The 21,532-nt window shown below is 38.7% G+C and overlaps 1 protein-coding gene and 1 pseudogene across 1 annotated transcript; one reads left to right on the forward strand and one right to left on the reverse strand.

The window, feature by feature from the left end:
* Positions 1–323: 323 nt before the first annotated feature.
* LOC149267027 (thylakoidal processing peptidase 1, chloroplastic-like) lies at positions 324–3,669 on the reverse strand (annotated as a pseudogene).
* A 2,439-nt stretch (positions 3,670–6,108) lies between these two features.
* Positions 6,109–12,113, forward strand: LOC149267028 (uncharacterized). Its single transcript, XM_089409987.1, has 2 exons — positions 6,109–7,630; positions 7,909–12,113. Exons 1-2 carry the CDS (start codon positions 6,109–6,111, stop codon positions 12,111–12,113), a joined length of 5,727 nt encoding a protein of 1,908 aa, XP_089266113.1.
* Positions 12,114–21,532: the final 9,419 nt, after the last annotated feature.

Genomic DNA, 21,532 nt, shown 5'->3' on the forward strand with positions numbered 1-21,532 from the left:
GCTCTGTAGGTTTTTTATTCAATCTAGTAGTATGATTATTATAAATGGGGCAATGATAAGAACCATATGAAGAATTTTTTTCAATTCAATCATACTGCAGAGGAGACAAAGATCATCCATTTTCAACATCATAATCGTCACATCTTCTCACTGAATGAAGTATACCAAAAATGAGAATCTATCCCTTAAATGGCATCACAATAACTCAGTTGTCAATCTCTGGGCTCGCAAAAACTTATGGCATTAACATCATTTAATTATTTCCCTTTGAATTAAGAATGTTGAAGAGAGACTTGAGAAAAATAAATTCTCCAAATAATTTCTTACTTGGTAGCATTAACTACTACTCTGTAGTATGGTAATATGGTTGTTCTTGTTTGATGAATAATACTTCCAAGTCTAGTTTCATGAACAATACTTCCAAGTCTAGTTAGAGGCCAATAACGGAGTACATATCTCCCTAAAATGTTCTTGACAGGAAGTGGTCCCCCAAAATGGGAGTCAAAACTATTGTTGGGATTATCACCCATCACAAAGACATAGTCTTTTGGATCTCATTCCACAAAATCACCTGATTTTGCTACTACTCTTTTAATGAAGACATATCCTGCACTATATCCTTTTTCTGGTAAAGTTTGTGGAGCTTTAAATATTAGTATATTAGTCACATTTGGCTTTCTAAAATAATAGGAGAGATTTTCCACAACGATGCGGTCTCTGACATTGAAGTTTGGATACATGGAGAGGGAAGGAATGTATCTGGGTTCTGCTGCAAACAACTTGAAAATCAGGGATATGAGAACAGACACCGCGAAGGGTCTTTTCATCATCTGAGCTTATATGCACCCACCCAAGAATCCAATTCAATATTTCACTGCCACTCTTATGCTCAACAATCCTCGACTGTTTATATGTTTCCTTTTCCAGCAGGGAATTGCCTTCCCCTCCTCAATCCCCTTGATCATTGTTTCTCAAACTACAAGAATTTATGAAGTTCTCCCTTATTTCAGACTTGGAAATGACCAAACCATGAAAGAATTCATTACAAGGAAGCCATTTCAAGACCTGGAGAAAATGTATCATGGTGGGTGAATTAAGCCTAAACATGGAAGCTCCCCCATCAAAGAAAACCCCATAGACCCAGCCAAGGTAGGCAACGTTGTTGGGGTTTTGATGAATGAATTCAGAGATAGTACTAGAGGAGGACTCTAAGACCACAACAATTCTGGAAAAAGTATTTTCCCCAATGATGCACGCTCATCTCTGGTATTATGCATGCCCTTCTCTAGTATTATACTTCTTCCATGATGAACAATACTCAAGCTTGCACTTCCTCAATGTGGCCATGAGCTTCTTCACCCATAAACCATGAAAATGATTGTTCTTCTCATATGAGGGTGGCACGGTCTTAACCTTATTAACCCAAAAAAATTGACAGGGTTTGTTCTTCTCATATGAGGACGATGATGACAATATCTTTCCAGTGCCCTATGAGAGTTTGCAAGCTCCAGAATTAGAAGCAGTGAACAAGACAGGGAAAAAGGGGTATGACCTATGCTCAGTAGGTTATCAATAATTTTTCCTTCTAACTACCTTCACCTGTGATGATCAAATGGCTTAACTTCCTTTAATTGTTTAACATATAACCCAAAGGTACAAAGTGATGACAAGTGGGCAGCATGAAATTTCTTCTCAAAGGGGAATGCCTTACGACGTAAATATTTAAATGTTTAATCCATCAATAATAACAAGTTAAAAGTAATAAAAAATAATATAACTCAATTTTTTATACTATATTTTTGGTTTTGTTAATAAAATTAAGAACAACGTTTTTAGATAAAAGAAAATCATAATATACAAATCACATTAAAATATATAACATGTAAATAATAGTTATATTAAGATTGATTCTATCATATCAATTAAAATAATTATTCGATAACCATATTTAAATTGAATTAAAAGTACATAAAAACATAATACTTACAATAAAATTACAATATAACAAGAATCATAGCCATGGATATTGACCCCTACTTTAGTATTATTAACTTGTAAATAGGATTTGTTACAATACCATGGGCCAATGCCATAGCTGATCAATACCACATGCTCAAAAAATATAACTCATTTCAAAATCAAAATATTTTGTACTATTTTATTTTAATTTAATTTCATAATATTTTTGTAATTAGGTCTAAAAGCAAAAGGTTATAATTACTTTTGAGATATATCTAAACCCTCCATCCTTATCATTACTAAAAAAAATTCATGGATATTCCATAGAGATTAAATCAAGGCTTTAAAAAAGATAAAATGAGAATAATTATATATATAAAGACGTGAAATTTATATAATATAAACAATATTATTAAAAACCAACATAGATCCATTTTAACTAAGTATATACCAAGTGAAGAGAGGAATTAAATCTATCAAGGTGCAAATCTTCCCTGAAGTTTTTCACTTAAAGAGAAAATTGAATCTTGAGTTATTCGATCTCTCTTGGAGCTTGGCATATCCAAAGTTAATATGGATCTATGCCGGTATTCAAACATATAAAAGAACATGAGATTACGTAAATATCACTTATCAATAATAAGAAAGTATCACAACTTGAATAAATATATAAAAACTAAGGTATAAAAGAAAAACTTTGGTTCCAGCTTGCTATGGGTGGGTCCTACCCAAGCTTCTTAGGAAACCTAAAAGAAAATCAAATCAAAAAATTTCAAGAAGGTGTGTTATTTCATTAATAGAAAAATGTCATTATAGGGAATGGAGATATAAAAACTAGAAAATTTTCAAAGCAACAATATCCTTTCCTCGACACATCTACCCTATCATCCTTATGTTGTAGATGTGTTTTCATGCTGTGTACAATTCTATTGTCATTACTTGTCTATTTTGACACATTGGGATCATTTGGAACAAATCTTTCTGATGTCTATTCACAGAATGAACAAGTTCATTTCTCAGATATAATGTAATATTGATAGTTATATTCCTTATATAATACTATTATGCTTTTCTTCCCTGGAAAAAAATATTTTGAAATATAATATATAAAAAATGTTCAAACAATTAATTGATTTGGCTTTTTAAATTTGTACTAAATTGTCACATTTCAAAATATTTATAAAATCTATAATCTAATTAACTCCCACTACACCAAACAAACAAAATATTAACAAAATTTATAATCAAATTAAGTCCAACTACAACAAACAAACCACATATATGAAATAAAATCATGTTGATTGCAAATAACATTAACATGTAGGTAATAAAGTTATTTCCATGCTTGAAATAAAATTAACTATTAATTTATTTTGAATTGCTCTCTAATTCTTGGATTCTCAAATCTGCATTCTCAAATCTGCAATAGACCTAAGTTCAGTGAGACAACTTTAAAACAAAGAAAACATCTGAAATGGTAAATAAATAAGTTGTTATGTGGTAAGCTCCAAACACAGGGTCACTAGCCTAGAATGGGAATGAAGCACAAGGACGAAGGGTACATCTGAGTATGATGGGCATCCACAAGCTAGGCATTGTAGAGCCAGGTAGCATGGTTCTAATTATTTTAGGGGTGGTTAAATCTGGACATAACCGGAGCAGAACTGCGAGACGATTAGCGAGGTAGCGAAGCATATCATGCGTAGCCATGACGGGAAGAGGGAAGATAAGTCATAAGGGAAGGGAAGATAAGAAATAAAAGAAAGAGGTTTTTGGTCGCTGCATATTTTCCTTAATTTTAAAAAAGTTCTTTGATAAAAGATTGTGTTCTTAACGTTGTATGTATATTCAATTTCCTTCCTCACATACGATTAAAATTGTTTTTTTAATATGTGGATTATTCTCACATGCTGCACCTCACTTCTTCATATGCTTATAAAGAATCAATATGAATTTATTATAATGGCTTTCAGATTATGGTGTAGGATTTGTTTTTTGGGGTTATGTTTGAGAAAATTGGTTGAACCCATAATCTAAGAGGTTGATTATTTTTTAATATAATTTTTGATTAATTATATATTTTTTTAAGTTTAGGTAATATTTTATTCATTTATGCTTTTCAATATAAAACTTATGAAGTTATTAGTGGAAGGAATTAATTATTTTATTTTTTAGATAGATTTGTTTTCCATATTATTTTGTTTTAAGTTTTGGAATGGGTTATTTTTGTTTTTATTGGTATGGGCTTTACTTATAGCTTTTTTCTTGACTATATTTAGCTTTTAATTTTGGGTCTATATTCATTCATCTTCTAGTTATCAATCTAGCATATTAGATTTTCTTAGCCTCTTTTCTCCATAATGTAATATGAGTATCTTTTTCCCTCAAATGAAGTGTAGGGAGTTTCAAAAAAATAGGAGGGCTTTAATGTGACATGAGGAGGATGTTGAGGGAAACCATAACTTGATTTTGGTTGTATCATAGAAAATCAAGGAACTAGAAAACAATGTGTCTATTCACATTATTGCTATAAAAAATTAGGAGGGCTTTAATGTGACATGAGGAGGATGTTGAGGGAAACCATAGCTTGATTTAGGTTGTATCATAGAAAATCAAGGAACTAGAAAACAATGTGTCTAGTCACATTATTGGTAGAATATGCACATTAATGTAGTAAAAACGCTATCTCAACAAGGTGGAGGTAGATCAATGTGAGATTCATGTTATTGTAATTAACATATCCAAAAGTAAGGACTTCTGTAATTCAAACCAAGCATAGTCTATTAATGCTAATTTTGGAAATCCCATGGAACCTTGCATAATACACTAGCTTTTGGAGCTTGTAGAAAAAGTGAAACAAGTGTTTGATCTAGTTAAAGAAGTAGAGAATGAAACCACCATTCAATATACTTTATACTAAATAGATATGTATTACAAAATATTTTGTATTTTAGGCTCTTTTTGCATAAACTACACTACTAAGTTATTTTCAAACTAAGCTATATTTGTAATGGTTTATGGGCTATGTCTATAAGTTAGCATTTTATTATTTTTGGTTTATGAACATTCCATTGGGAAAAATTTTTAGATGTACTCATGGTACAAGATTTGTTGCAACCTTTACTTAGTAAAATTCTCTAATTATTGTTAAAAAAAATGTTTTATTATTTGTGTTTTTTTAAGCTAAAACATGGTATTGTAACCAAATATTTTATCGAAATTTTTTCTTATTTTATATTTATTTTTATGTTTATTTATTTGATAACTTTTGTTCAATATAAAGAGTATGGTTAATAATGGTTATTCACCCTTACTAAGAAACTTTAGAATAAATTTGCATGTTGTATAATAAAAAATGTTAAAAATTTAAAAAACTCAAACCAATAATAATTTCCCAACTAGAATATGGATGGGTGCCACATACAAAATGGTAAGGGCTCTAATTCAGACATCTTTCCCACTTGAACTTTCCCTATAAACTATCTTATCATATGATTTCAAATTTATAGGTGCGAAAGAACCTATGAATTTACCTTTCCCACTAGAAATATGCTTCGCTTTCATTTGTATAATCTATCCACCATTCTGCACATGGAAAAGTTGGTGATATTGTAACAATATAATGGATGAATGATTTCTTTCAAGTCGTGGGCTTTGATAGGTTTCTATGGTTACTATTCATTTGGTTTTGAAGTGGCAGAAAACGATTCCCATCGTTAATTAATAAAATTAGTTTACCACATGTATGTTCATCTTTAATTCATATTTTGATAGGAATTGATTTTACATGATTGATGGTTGTTCTGAACATGGTTTCTCTCGTATTTAATTTTCTTCCACATGTTTCTTTATTACTAGATTCCTTTCGGTAGTTTTTTTGTTGTTGTTCTTTTGTCTTTCCTTCTTATTTCTACCTTCACCTTTTTGGAGCCACGTATATATTTTCATGCCACTCATTTAAATAACATAGCACATGAAAACCAGATCTAGGAAATATGAATCCCTAGAAGTTTCTGCTGAGAATGGCCATGCGAAAACCCTGCTCCTAGGGTTTCTCCTCTGCACTATTCGGTCCCTCCATCAGCTCTGGCAGCGCACCAACATCGATTAGGGGTTCTTATCCACAGAGGCCATGTTCTGGCCCGAAAAATGACAGAAGGGGGGTCCACGGGGACCCCATCATACAGGAAAGCAGTCATGCAGAAAAACAAAGCCCATGAAGGCTTCAATATCCCAAGGTATGAAGCCCGAAAAGACAGTTCTGAGACAAGCAACGGAATGACAGTCCAGGGGCAGAAAGATCCAAATCTCGGATCAGAAACGCCAGGAAAGGACAACAACAGAAATGAGAGGCACGTGAACAAATCGGACACAGGCAAGAGCAGCTCGGTTCCAGTAATCGAACTGACAGACGAAGAAAAGTACCACAGAGAAGGAAAACGCACTGCAAAAAATGAGGATAAAACGGAAACCTCCAACCTTAGCCCCAAAAATAACCTGCAAGGAGTCTGTAAACCTAAAAAGAAGGAAGCCCTTAGAGTGGTCTTCTCAGATCCACATATCCAGGTCTACAGAGACCACATGATGGAGCATGCAATCATATGCAAGTTTATGGGACTGTGGCCAACAGAACGAGCCCTCTGCCAATGGATCAAGCAACACTGGAGACCAAAAGGTGATGTCAAACTCCATCTTGGAGCTAAAGGTTTTTTCACTGTTGTTTTTTCTAACCTAGAAGATAAGGATAGGATCTTCGATGGAGGGCCTTATTTCCTCTCCTCAGCAGGCCTCTACATGAGGCCGTGGAAAGCGAACTTTACACCTGAAAAAGAAACCTTCACCCGAGTCCCCGTTTGGATCCGCCTCTTCTCTCTCCCTATCGACTACTGGGGTCTAGCAACCCTTAAGAGCATCGGGGACCATCTCGGCACCTTCATTAAAGCCTCAGAGGCAACAATGCAAAGGAAGTACACTTCCTGTGCCAGGATCTGCGTCGAAATGGATGTTTCAGGCGCCTTGCATGACAGACTGTGGTTAGAGTTCAGAGATGAAGATTACTTCCAAGCCATCGACTATGAACAGATCCCCTTCCGATGTAGGAAATGCCATGAACACGGCCACCTTATCAGGGAATGCCCATTAAACAAACCAATAGAAGAGGCCAAACTCGAGCAGCCAGCAAAGGACCAGGAGGTTTTCAAAAAACCAAAACCACGACAAAGGGCCTACAGGAAAAAAATAAGCAAAGCAGTAATAGATCCCAGCAGAACCCTTAATCCGTTCAACATTCTAGACTCAAAAGCTGACTCGGAAGGAAACCACAATGAGACAACGCTGCCAGAAGATCCCCAAAAGAATAAGACAGAACATAGAGCTACGGATGCAGAAGATTTCACTGAAGACACAAAAATTCAAACGCAGGAAGCAGCAGACGAAAGAGACAAAGACATAGACATGCTAACAAGCGACGGGGGGAGTGAAGACCTGGAACTCAACGAAGTCCTAGAAAAAGAAGGGGTAAACCTACCAGATATGGAAAAGCAATGGAGAGCTCAAGGGCTGGAAAATATCCCAGAGGAAGAAATAAGGAAGATCCGAGATCTCTTCATCGCAAAACAACAAGCAGCGCTAGCCAAACAAAAGAAAAGGTTAGGAATCATGAAAGGCACAGGTAAGCATCCTAAAAACCTATTTCTTCACTCTCTACGATGAAAGCAGAATAAAAGAAGAGGCAGAAGGACAAATGGAGAGGTTCTCCATGATTTGGGTATTTTCTTGATCAATTCAGGTAAAATGAAGGACTTGCATGCCTTCCTGTCCTCCCAATAACCTCCTCGTTACTAATGAAAATCATCTCCTGGAATACAAGAGGGCTCAACAGCCTCACCAAGCAACGACTTCTCAAGAGGAAGTTACAACAGGAAAAGCCAGACATCATGCTCATTTAAGAAACAAAATGCGCCACTGCTCAGCTGGAGATCATCACCAGAAAGCTAGGAAACTCTATCAAATACATAGACGTTGCAAGCCAAGGATGGGAAGGAGGTATTGCAACTCTTTGGGATTCCAAAGCCATCGAAATCATCTCTATGGAAGCTACCAGATCATACATCGCCACAGAATTTCAACTAACAGGTAATTCTGAAACCTACCTCTGTATTAATGTATATGGGCCTCAGCGTTTAGAAGATAAAATATCTTTCCTGAGCATGTTAACAAAATTAATGCAAAGACACCAGCATTCCAAGATAATAATGGGAGGGGATTTCAATATGATTACCACCCTACTGGAAAAAAAAGGGGGTCTCAGGTGCCTCAATAAAGACTCAGAGCTCTTCGTCGACTTCATGGATTCTGCAAAGCTCGTTGACACCCCCCCTAAAAATGGGCTCTACACTTGGAACAACCGAAGAGGAGGAGAAAACAGGATAGCTTCTCGCCTTGACCGTTTTTTGATCTCAGAAAACATCTTACTGGAAGGAACAACAGTAGCCTCTGATATCCTCCCCAGTGGGGGATCGGACCACTGGCCCATCGCCCTGGAAGCTGCGTTTCTAGAGACCCCTAAAAACAGACCCTTTAGGTTTGAGAAATTCTGGCTAACTCACCCAAATTTTCAGGAACTGGTAAAAAAATGGTGGGAAGAGCCCAGGAACATCAGAGGGACCAAAATGTTTAAACTCCAGTCCAAACTGAAGTTCATCAAACTCAAAATAAAGGAATGGAATTCAACCGAATTTGGTAACATTTTCCAAGATAAACATAATATAGAAGACCGACTAAGCCAAATTCACAAGGAGTGGGCCTCAGGGATCAACAGGGAAAACTCTAATGAACAGGAAAAGATTCTAATGCAGAAATGGCATCTCCGATGCCAACAGGAAGAAATCCTTTCGAAGCAAAAATCCTGCATCCAATGGTTGAAGGAGGGAGAGCGAAACACAAAATTCTTCCATAGATCGACAATGGATTACAGGGGAGCCAACAAAATCCTCAAGCTCACTAATGCTGCTGGAGAAGTCATTCAGAATCATAATGAGATCTCAACCTTGCTTACCACCCACTTCAAGCAAATTGCCCAGGAATCTCAAGAAGAACGTGTGGAAGCCCGTGAGGAAATAACCCAGGTCATTCCCCAAATCATTACTCCAGCTCAAAATGCCTCTCTGTTAAGAAATATATCAATGGAAGAGGTGGAGGAAGCAGTTAAAGACATGCCAAACGATAAAGTTCCTGGCCCAGATGGTTTTACTATAAACTTCTACAAAGCTTGTTGGCAAACAGTCAAAACAGAGGTCTGGCAAGTAGTTGAAGACTCAAGGCGCTCTGGCTCAATTCTCAAAGGCCTAAACTCCACCTTTCTAGCCCTAATCCCCAAAGAGGAGGAAGCCCGAACTCCTGAAAAGTTTCGTCCTATAGCCCTGTGCAACGTGATTTATAAAATCATCTCTAAGGTCATTGCCAATAGACTTAAACCTATCCTCCCTGACATCATCTCGGAGGAACAGTCAGGCTTCGTGGAAGGTAGACAAATTCTGGACAACATCCTCCTGGCACATGAGATGACTCACACCTTAGAGTCCAAAAAAATCCCTGGAATGATGATTCAGTTAGACCTTTCAAAAGCCTTCGACAAAGTTAATTGGAAATATCTGGAGGCCACTTTAAGGGCTTTTGGTTTTGACAACAGGTGGACCAACTGGATTCTCGCTCTCATCAAGTCAACAAATTTCTCTATTCTGGTCAATGGATCCCCCTCGGCCACTTTCTCGCCTTCTCGAGGCATAAGACAAGGCGACCCCTTATCCCCCTTCCTCTTTGTGATCCTCATGGAAGGGCTTAGCAGATATATTCACAAAGCCAAAGCAGAAGGAAGAATTAAAGGATTGCGCCCTTTCCCTTCCACCCCTTCAACTACTCACCAGCAGTTTGCCGATGACACTATGCTACATGGCTCCCCCACAGTCAAAGAGGCCACGACTTTCAAATCTATGCTTTCTCTTTTCAGCAGGGCATCAGGTATGGAAGCCAACCATTCTAAATCGACTATTTTTTTCTTTAACACTCATGTTTCAATTCAGAACCATCTCACGGGCATCCTAGGCTTCCGAAAAGGCTCTCTTCCCTCGAAGTATCTGGGAGCTCCGCTCACCACCAAGCCGTGGCAAAGGATCCATTGGGAAAGGCTCATAGCAAACCTGGAAAAAAGATGCAAACATTGGACCCACAGGGCCCTTAACTTTGCGGGACGCCTAGTTTTAACTAAAGCCATCCTTCAGGCTATCCCTCAGTACATGCTCTCTATCCTCCCGGCACCCAAAGCCATCCTGCAGCAAATACGATCCATCCAAAGATCCTTTCTATGGAGTGGCAGTGCAGAAAAAAGGAAATGGGCTCTCGTGGCCTGGGATAAGATCTGTAAATCGAAAAGGGCTGGAGGTTTAAACCTAATAGATCCTGATATCAGCAACAAAACAGGAGGTGCCAAGCTGTGGTGGCGTTGGCTCAAAGAGACCAACCTCCCCTGGGCCCGTCACTGGAAGGAGAAATACACCCCCAACTGCAGAGACCAGGATCTCATCAGACTCCAGGATTTGCCGGAAGGTTCGCCAATCTGGAACCTAGCTAAAAGAAACCGAAACATTATTCAAGACCACAGTTTCTGGGAGATCCGTAATGGGGAATCAGCCCTCTTCTGGGAAGATGCCTGGCAACAACACCCAAAGCTTGAAAACCCAGACCTCGAAAACTACAAAATAAACTGTCAAAACAGGGGAAATTTCACAGTCCATCAGTACTGGATCCCCAATGGAAACGACCAGGCTTGGCATGAATGGACTCTTCCAGACACTGGCAATCCCAACGAGGAACACAATAGAATACATGACCTTCTCCAAGTCCTGCTAAAAAGAAAAATCAGGATAACCTCGGAGGCAGACAAGCTGAGATGGGGTATGAAGGGTAATGGAAATTTCACTCTAAAAGAAGCCAGAGAACAGCTCGAACTCACAGAGCAGGGGGAGCCAGCCCCGTGGCTCAACAAGGTCTGGGATCCCCTATTCTGGCCAAAAATTCAAACCTTTCTTTGGCTCCTCATGAGGCGTAAGACGCTCACCTGGGAGAACCTGAGAAAAAAAGGATTCGAAGGCCCCTCCTTCTGTCCAATGTGTAATCAAGCAGAAGAAACAATGAATCATTTATTCAATACATGTGAATGGGCTAATCATATTTGGCAAGGGTTAGAGGCCATCATGCAGCAGTATAACAGAGATTTAGAATCCATACAAAATACCATCACCAATTGGCCAAGCAATTACTCAGAAAACCCCCAAATCAATAGCATTTGGAAAATCCTGCCTGGCTTCATCACTTGGACAATCTGGAAAGAAAGGAATAGGAGAATTTTTCAAAATGAACACAGGGATATAGAGCATTTGAAAATTACCTTAATTGAGAACATTCATCAATTGATTCTGGTTAAAAGTCAAATCGACCCGTCCACCAAATTCTCTGCGGAAGACCATCGAATTCTGAATGCTTTCAACATTTGCAACGAGCAAAGCCAAAAGCCCCCAGCTAAACAGCCGAACATCAGAAACACTCCAAACCGTTGGTCTCGCCCTCCTGATGGCTTCCTGAAACTGAATTTCGATGGGGCCTCACGTGGCAACCCGGGTCCAGCGGGCATCGGAGGCCTCATCCGCAACCAAAGAGGGGAAATACTCCACATCTTCAGTCAAGCGTTGGGCGAAGGCACTAACAATGAAATGGAATTTGCAGCAATGGAGAAAGGTCTAATAATCTTGCAAAGAAAGCAGGCAGACAACGCAGTAATTGAGGGCGACTCCAAAATTGCAATCCTGGCGACAAGGAAAATCTATGGAGGCACGCCGATCAGCAAAATAACTAAACACTGGCGCCTGGCCATGGTCACAGAGAGCATAGGGAATTTGCTCGGGAAAATGAAGGGCCTCGTCTTCCAGCCGGTTAGAAGGCAGGCAAACTCGATAGCAGACCACTTGGCAAACCATGGGATTGATAGCCCAAATGGAATGGTGGACAGCTGTTGGCATCAGGTCGAGAGTAATCAACTCAAGGAAAGGTGCTCTCACCTCGCACGAATGGACTTGGTGGCAGCTGACACGGCAGAATGACAAGCCGCCCATTTCTCTTCCTCAAGAACATGGATAGGATGACGGGACGCGAGCTTTCATTACATAGCAAGCTTCAAAGGACCTTGTGGTTGAGGGAAATAATGCCCACTGCAGGTCACACAAATTTGTACAGAATTGGGATCTGGGGTGACATAAGCTACCGCCGAACCACAGGAAAATGGGACACTTGGCGCATTCAAAACCATGCAGGCGAAGGCCACCGAAAACTTTCTCATTCATCGCATTTGCCTCCCACGACCCTAAATTACAGCATTTATGTCGATCGGACAGGCAATTTGCATGTTGTGATCCGCTCCACCGCCCGAAATCCTCCTGCTACCATCTATATATCCTCGCCCGATCTTCACTGGAGCATCACTGCTTTGATCCCCTTCACTCTGCAACCTTTGAATTGCATTATTTCTCAGGCCATCATCATCCAGGCGAGTGCTCCCATGGCGGGGGACGGTTGCCGAAACAACGCTGCAAACAGAGAGCTGCAGCTTGCAAGAGAAATGTATGAGCGCCGAACCTCTGCGCGTAACAAACGCAAGATCATCGATTTGGAAACCTCTGCAAAAGAGGAAGAAGAAAAGCTTTCAGACCAGCAGCTTGGCCAGGAAGTTGACTGGCTGCAAGATCCAGGGACGGTCAGCACTCGGGCGACCCAGTTCGTCCGCACCCAGGCCGAAGCTTGGCGCATGAAAACCATCCTGGCTAAGGCCATGGATGTTCAAGAGGAACAAGCGGAGCAGCTGAGAACTCTTCAACGTTTTGCTGCCACCATGACCCATGATCATATGGCCGTGGTTGAGAGCAGTGAATTTAAGCTCTCCGCTATCCACCAGGAGCTGGGTTCGGTCAGCACAAAGCTCACAGAATTGATTAAGCTGCTCAAGAAAACCATTTCGTCTGACAGTAAGCCTCCAGAGCCGCACCAGGGTGGCCCGTCGAAGGCCTAGCAGGAGAATGCTCACCACTGCTAAGAGAGGCACTCAGCGCCCGACTAAGAATCCTCTGTTTTTTCTTCCTCGTCCCTCTGTCTGCCTCTGTCGGCTCGGTCTTGTTTGTTTTCTGTCCTCTTCTGCTCAGTTTATGGGTTGGCCAGTCTTTTGGCTCGAGTCACCCTGCGTGGTGTACTTTTTTTTGGCAGCACTCGGTCTCTTCTCAGTTTATGTGTTTTGCGTGGTGTACCTCTTGGCAGCACTCTCTCAGTCTTTTGTCTCAAACAGTTTTTGTTGGTAAGGCCTGCTTCATAGCGGCCAGTCATCTGCTTCGGCAGATTTTTTGTACTATATGTTACTACTGTTAATACCAAAGCTCGCTTACACAAAAAAAAAAACATAGCACATGAAATATATTACTTGAAGATCAAAATGATTTCTCGCCACACTTTTTTTCAACGATTCAAAGTCAAATTATTCTTTCAAAGTGGGATAAGCTTGCTCCAGTTTGAGTTGTATTTTTCCTAATTCTTCTTAATGTTAATTACTCTTTTTAGAGAAGGATTATCATTAAAAATTATGAAAGTTGTGAAGGGATGATATGAAGTGTTGAAGATAACGGAGAATATGTAAACATGGAGAGGTTTGGTTCAATAGAGCTTTAGATTAAGAATTAGTTCTTACTTCTTAAATAGTTGTTCTAACTTCCCTAGATATGTGAATACTATATATAATTTCGATTGTAAGATGATTTTAGGTAGAGCGTGCAGTCTCCAGATGGAGCTCCTCACCTGTGCATTGTTCAACTAATTAATAAAGTTGATTCTTAAGTTTTATTAACATGGTATGAGAGCTACAAGTTTAAGAGCGACTGTGAATCTGTGAGTGGGGAGCTAATGTGAAGAAAAATAACGTGGTGAGAAGGCGGAGAAGGAACACATTTTTTAAAATTTAATTCAACGTAATCATCACTCTGTCTGAAGGGAAGAGGGCGATTACCATCGCACATTCGAAGGGGAAAAACGTGATGATTGCTTCTCTCCTTACAACGATTCGGTCCATCGTTCCCTTATATCGCGGATCTGCAAGCAAAGGTCGTGATGGTATGTGAAATGCGTTTTTCTTTATAACTGTTGTTTGAGATGAGGCCGAGGCGGCTGGCAGACTACTAGGACTATTGGTAGTGGTGACGCATATCTAGATCTGCAGCGCCGTTTCCGTTGTCAAGAAAAGAGGAGGAGATTTGTTTTGCTATCAGCGTTGGAGGAGACTGCATCCGATCACAAATCGGGCGAAAGAGAGCGCCGTGATTGCTGTCGATCGGTGGAGGTCGAGGAGTCTAGATCAGAGCTACATCCTCGTGTGGAGGCTGAGCGAAAGAGTGGTATGGCCATGCTCGCAAAACCCTCGTGAAGGCCGCTGTTGGAGGCTGCTATCAGGAATCGGGCGAAAGAGAGCCTAGATCAGTGTTGCGTGCTCCAGGTACGTGTTGTGTGCACTTGCATCGGAGAGGAGTCATGTTGCAGCGCAGGGGAAGCATGGTGTGAGGTGCCGCGAAAGCTGGAGTTGGAGGCCGAAAACGAAAGCTGGAGTCAGAGAGTCGTGCTGCCTGCGTGCTCTTGCAAGTGCGTGTTGTGTAGTGTTGGGTGGAGAAACCTGCATGACCAACAGTGGTGCTACTCCACCTGTCTTTTGTGTGCTGCTCCGAGTGGAGCATACAAATCCACAATCGCCTGCGCTACTCACAAAAGAGGAGGCTGTAATAGTGGTGTTGAAGGCTGAAAACGGTGGTATTCGATAATTGGAGGCCGAAAACTATGTATGGTCCTCACCATTTTTTTTTCATTGGGGTTCAATGCTGTTTTTTAAAATTTCATGGGTGCGGTGAGCCATATCTGAGGGCGTATTGCCCAATTGAAGAAAGAGCAACAGTGTAACATTAAAAAAAAAAAATAATGTTTTGGGATTAAATGTTTTGGGAAGACATTTTTTTTTTAGAAAAGTCAAAAAATAAACAAAGGGGCTCTCCATTTTTTAAATTGAAATGGGGTATATTTTTTTTGGAATCTAAAGCTTGTGTTTTGAGATTTTTCTTCTGATGTGGGATAGATCTAGTTTGTTGGAGGTCATTTTTATGTCAAGATGAACACTCAAATGGCAGAGGCTTATTTGAACGAGAGCAATAAGCTCCACGGTTCCAATTACTCCAATTAGAAATTTAAGTTGCAGACTCTGTTGGAAGGGCAAAACGCATGGACAATTGCAAATGGTAATGAGTTGAAGTCAACTCTAGCTACAGGTGGAACAACAACAACAATCCAAGACCTGGAAAAGAGGGAGAACAAGGCAAAGGTGTTGCTCAAATTGTTTGTGAAAGATTGCATTATTCCTCACATTTGAGATTGTAAAGCTGCAACAGACATCTGGACAACTCTCAAAGACTTGTACGAGATCAAGAACACAAATCACCTACTGTTTCTAAAGAGAAAGATTCTCTCCATTAAAATGGAGGAAAATGAATCAGTAGCAACATTCGTCTCTCGTATCAAGGAACTAAAGACTAAGTTAGGCGACATTGGTGAAACAATATCAGATACTGATTTGGTCTTGATTACCATGAATGGTATGACTAACGACTATCAAATGTTCATCACTGGGTTGAACGCGGGAGAAAAAGTCCCCAAGTTTGAAGAATTGGCAGGGATCCTAATGTAGTAGGAGGAAAGGGGGATGACCCTGAAACCCCAGAGCTTAGATCTTGCCCTAATGGAAAGAAGAAGCCCTTAAGAGGAAAGAGAAATGCAGCACACAAAAGTGGAGGAGCCCCACAAAGAAAGCCACCTCCATCTGAAGGTATGTCTTCAAACAAAAGTGATTCATGACCAAAATGCTTTTATTGCGGTAAATTTGGTCATATGGCTAAACATTGTCGGAAGAAGAAGTTTGATGAAGATCAACAAAGACACAAGAAACATGCAGGCCATCTTGTTGATGCAGATCAGAATTTGAATATCATATTTGTTCATATCTGATTCTGCGCTGTCAATTAAGGAGGATGAATCATAAATTTGGTTCATGGACTCAGGAGCTTCCTCCCATATGACAGGTAAGAGGCAATGGTTTAAAAATTTTAGACAATACAACACTGGTACTAAGGTCTACCTTGGAGACAATACAAGGTATGAAATCGAGGGATATGGTGATGTCCATGTCGTACTACCTGATGGAAACATTAGGCATATTCATGATGTTATGTACATACTCGGGATTAAAAATAACCTGATTTATGTATCTAGAATAAAAGATGAGGATCTTAAGGTAGATTTCATTAAATCTCATTGTGTAATTAAAGACATGCTGGATCGAATGAAGTCCATTGCAACATGTCTATGTGTAGGAGGATTGTATAAACTAGATGTCAGAAGTGCGTCACATCAAGAATTAGCATCATTAGCCATGTCTGCAGAGAATCTTTGGAATCAGAAATTTGGACATATAAACTTCAGTGACCTACTACTTCTTCAAAAAAAGGGTATGGTGAATGGCCTTCCAGTTTTGAAGAGTATGCATGTTGACTGTGAAGCATGTGTCCTTGGTAAATTGCATAGTGATGAATTTCCTACTATTGTTGATAGGAAGCAGAGGAATATACTTGAACTTGTACAAACTGATCTATGTGGGCCAATGCAGACAAGGTTGTTAGGAGGGGCCTACTATTTTCTTATTTTTGTTGATGAATGTACAAGGTTCACCTAGGTGTACTTCCTCAAGCAGAAAAGTCATGCTTTTGAATACTTTAAGCAATTTAGAAGTATGATTGAGAAGCAATCAGGAAATTTCATCAAAATTCTTCGCTCAGACGAAGGTGGAGAATTCAAGAAGGGCGATTTCATCAAATACTGTAAAGAACATGAAATATAGCAGCAATTCAAAACACCTTACACTCCTCAGCAAAACGGGGTTGTGGAAAGGAAAAATAGAACCCTCGTGGAGTGTGCCACCAGTATGTTCAAAGGTAAGAATCTGACCAATGGTTTTTGGGCAGAAGCTGTAAACAATGCAATGTATCTTAAGAATAAGAGTCCTACTAAGTGTCTGGATTATAAAACTCCCTTCGAAGCATTGTTTGGCTTCAAGCTTGCAGTAAGTCAACTTAGAGTATTTGGGTGTAAGGCTTTTGCTCATGTCCCAAAAGAAGATAGGAAGAAGTTAGATTCAAAAGTTATTAAGTTTACTTTTGTTGGATACTGCAGTGAGTTTAAGGCCTATAAGTTAGTTAATCCTTCGACTCACAAGGTGTTTGAAAGCAAAGATATGGCATTTCATAAAAATGTAGATGATGGGAACCCTGTTCGTAGTGATGAAGAGTGGCATGTGCCTTTATTGTCAGAATATGGTGATGAAATAGGGGTCGGTGAGTAGCAACAACAATAGTAGCAGGAGAAAGAAGAAGTGGTTGATCAAATCAGGTTTGAAACCAGTCCGCAGAGGGGAGATCAGAACAATTTTGAAGCCACTCCACCACTCAGAATATCAAGTAGGCAGATACAATTTCCATCCAGTTACAGGGATCATGCGCTCATTACCGGTATGTTGAACATTGTTGAACCTTCTAATTTTAATGAAGATAGTCAAAGTAATGAATGTAGGGAAGCAATGTAGGAGGAATATGAATCTATCATTAAAAATAATACTTGGGATGTAGTTCAACTTCTTGAAGGAAAACAACCCATAGGGTTGAGATGGCTATGCAAATTAAAGTTTAAAGCCAATGGATCTATAGATAAATATAAAGTTAGGCTGGTCGCAAAGGGGTATTCCAAAAAATAAGGTATAGATTACGAGGAAACCTTCACCCCTGTAGCTAAATTAGACACAATTAGAATGGTTATTGCATTAGCTACTAAACACCACTGGAAAATACACCAACTAGATGTAAAGTTTTCTTTCTTAAATGGAGATATGAAAGAGGAAGTATATCTAATTCAACCAGAGGGATTTGTGATCCGGGTCCGGGTGTGACAAAGGACCCTTCCAAGACCTTTTACTTCTGTGATGTGTTAAATTAGATTTTTAAAAGAACATAAATGAATACATTTGCATGTTTTAAAGAAGAGGAACATGACAATAATTAGCACATGAAAGCAAGCCATTTATAATGGAGTTCATTCAGGATGGACTACGTCTCTGGGCCTCGTTGTCAAGATGGTTTAGGCCACTGCATTAAGTTTTTGTAAAGAGGATGAATATGTACATGTATGTTATCATGGTCATAAAGGAAATGCCCTCACACATGAGTGGCTGGTAACCCCTAATACATGTTCCATAATAGGAACTGCCCTCACGTAGGAGTGGCTGGAAACCAATACATGTTCCTATCTAATGACTCAGAGAATCTCTTGTACAAGCTACATAAAGATCTCATAATAACATAACAAAACCATAAATGTACATCTCTCATCAATATCAACAAACAATATCCCGCATAAAAACATAAAGCACAAGGATCAAATCAACACAATGCAAACTTATAATGATGATTTCGCATCACATTGAGAGAGAATCATAACACATCTCATAAGCCATAAAAAGAAGTATAATGCAACAACACTGTATATACCTCAGCACCATGGATGCGTGAATGATGGGCTGCTCTATTGCTGGCCTGTTGTACCATCAAATCTTGTAGCATCGATCACCATCAAAACGTCTGCTTACACATTGAGTATTAACACCTACAATAGAATATAAGAAGTAGACGAAAATTCAAGGCCTCTGTTGCATAATCTAACACCACCATCAGGTTTGTGTCGCCAAGAGGTATAAAATCTACATAAAGTTTGTCTAATTTGGACACTGGGAGAATTTGGCCCCTCTCAAAGTTGCGCTCAAGTATGGTTCCACCTGCCTCTGTTCCCGCTCATGGTTCCACCTGCAAATGAAAACTCGGTCTCGAAAATCGTGCATGTACCTTTGCTGGCCACACTGTGAAAATGAGGGGGTTAAATACAATTTGGCGAGCGGATAGTCCAAAGGAGGACCGTTGGGCGCGTTGGTAACTTTAGCAAATAGTTGAGGAGGGGTCGGGGGATCAAATCCCGCCCCTCCCGCATTAACCCACATGATATATATTTTTTTATGTTTAAGGTTGGGGGGCAATTTTGGGTGGTCATGCCCCAATTATCGCCGGAGGTTACGTATACAAGGAGGGTGGAGAGGGCGGCGGGGTTGATAGCTTGCGCCCCCACCGTGGTTTGAGTAGGCTCCGCGGTGGTGGGGTCATGGTCGCCCACCCATAATTAAGGTTTGGTTACGGTGGTTGAGGGAGGGCTAGCAGTGGTCATGGCCTGTCATCCCATAATTAATATTTTTCTATTATTGGAGATGGGGGGGTGGTGGGGTTGGTGGCCTGCCACCCCAAAATTATATATATATATATTTTTTTGTTTGATTAAACAACAATTAACCATTTTTGAAAATTCAAAAAATGACCGAAGGAGACAAATTAAACAGGCCAAAAATTCGCCTGGAATCTGCCTCAGGTTGGCTAGAATCTAGTGGCTGAATTTTGTCCAAATTGTTGCCTCCTTAACGCTGCTGAGCTACCAAAGTAAACCCTAAACTTTGACTACTCCTAACTTTCGCATGCGTTATCAGTTTGACGAACCGTTCACACAGCCGCAATCAGGACGATGAGATCTATGACTTGAACCTAAGTTGATCACAATCCAAGCACTTTCATTTTTGAGCCTTTTCCCAGTCACCAGTGTTCGATGAGCCACCTGGATCAATTTGTTAAGAAAGGGTAAGAGCATTTAGTCTAAAAATTAAAGAAGGATTTATATGGACTAAAATAGGCTTCCAGATCCTGGTATGACAAAATACATTCATTCTTTCTTAAGCATGGGTATATTAGGAGAAAAAATGATCCTAACTTGTATACTGTGTATGATGATGAGGGGCAGATTGTATTGATTTCTTTGTATGTAGATGATCTGATTATGACAGGAAATGCAAACAAACTCATTGAAGAAATCAAGCAGCAGTTATCATAGATGTTCGAAATGAAAGACCTTGGAGAACTTCATTACTATTTGGGCTTAGAAGTCTTGAGAGATTTACGCTAGACTTTCTTGTCCCAAGGTAAGTATGATAGGAAACTACTTGTGAAACCTCAATAAAAGTTGTGTGTACAATATTGAGCCTAAGTAATTGTAAACTAGAGGTAAATTGAAAGTTTTACAAGATAGTTTATTGATTGAAATGAAAATTCTTAATATAAAACAAATGAAAATAGGTAATAAAAAACAAATAGAAATGGGTGAAAAAGCCAATTTTTTTTTTTATAGTAGAAAACAATTTAAAAAAAAATTCTTTGAAAAAAATTATAATTTTTTTTCTCCTAAATATGTTATTTTAATATTTAATTTAAATAATTTACATGTTTTAAAAGAACAATTCATTAAACTTAAAAAATAATGCATATATGTGAAGACTTTTCAATTTAACACAGTATAAACATTAAGAGGTAAGCAATTTGAATTGAATACTTAAATATACCGAACTTGAAAATGAAGAAAATAGGTGGTAGCTTAACACAAGTCCTTAAACTCATTTAAAATTACGAAGAAAGTAGGTGGTAGCGTAACATAAGTACTTAGACTCATTTGACATTATGAATAGCAAATAGGTGAGCTCAATTGAATACACATCAATTTTAACCATAATTAAGAGTTGTCTGGGATAATTAGGAGTTGTCTAAAAGAGCTTTCAAGCTATGTGGAGGTAACCATTGAATTTAAAACGCAACCTTCATTCATAATAAATATTTTGAATTAAATTGCATTACTTGCATGGATATTGTTTGAAAGAATATTAACACACATGTTCAAAATTAAACTGATTTGAAAATATACTTTTCAAACAAACACATAACTGTTGTGATTATTCGAACTTAGATATCCCCTATAGTGAACTATTCCTTAAGAAATGTTTTGTTTCAGTTAGCTATTTAGAAACTGCTAAGTTTGTGGAAATATGAAAAACAAATCTTTTATTATATTTTTGGTAAGTAGTATGCATATTACCATTGTTAAAAATATTAAAATAGGTATTTTAGATTATGGTTTTAATATTTGATTTTTCAAATTTTATTATATTTTTGGTAAGTAGTATGCATATTACCATTGTTAAAAATATTAAAATAGGTATTTTAGATTATGGTTTTAATATTTGATTTTTAATGTTTGAAATTAAATATAATGAAAGAAAAATAAAAAATAGAAATTCTAAAAATAGACATCGATTATAATTTTTTTTGGGTAGATTTCAATGGCTCTGCACAAAATGGACATGCTTTGGAGGGGTAGTTTTGTACTTCAATATTATTTCAAATTACAATCTAGTCTCGGTTCAAGCTCAAATAATATTTTCGAATTAGATAACTTAAAGTTAATTATGTTATTTGCATTTGAA

The sequence above is a fragment of the Pinus tabuliformis genome, chromosome 6, assembly GCF_031772625.1.
Source record: "Pinus tabuliformis cultivar Carrire ecotype Pingquan chromosome 6, CPIR1, whole genome shotgun sequence".
Classification (NCBI taxonomy): Eukaryota; Viridiplantae; Streptophyta; class Pinopsida; order Pinales; family Pinaceae; genus Pinus; species Pinus tabuliformis.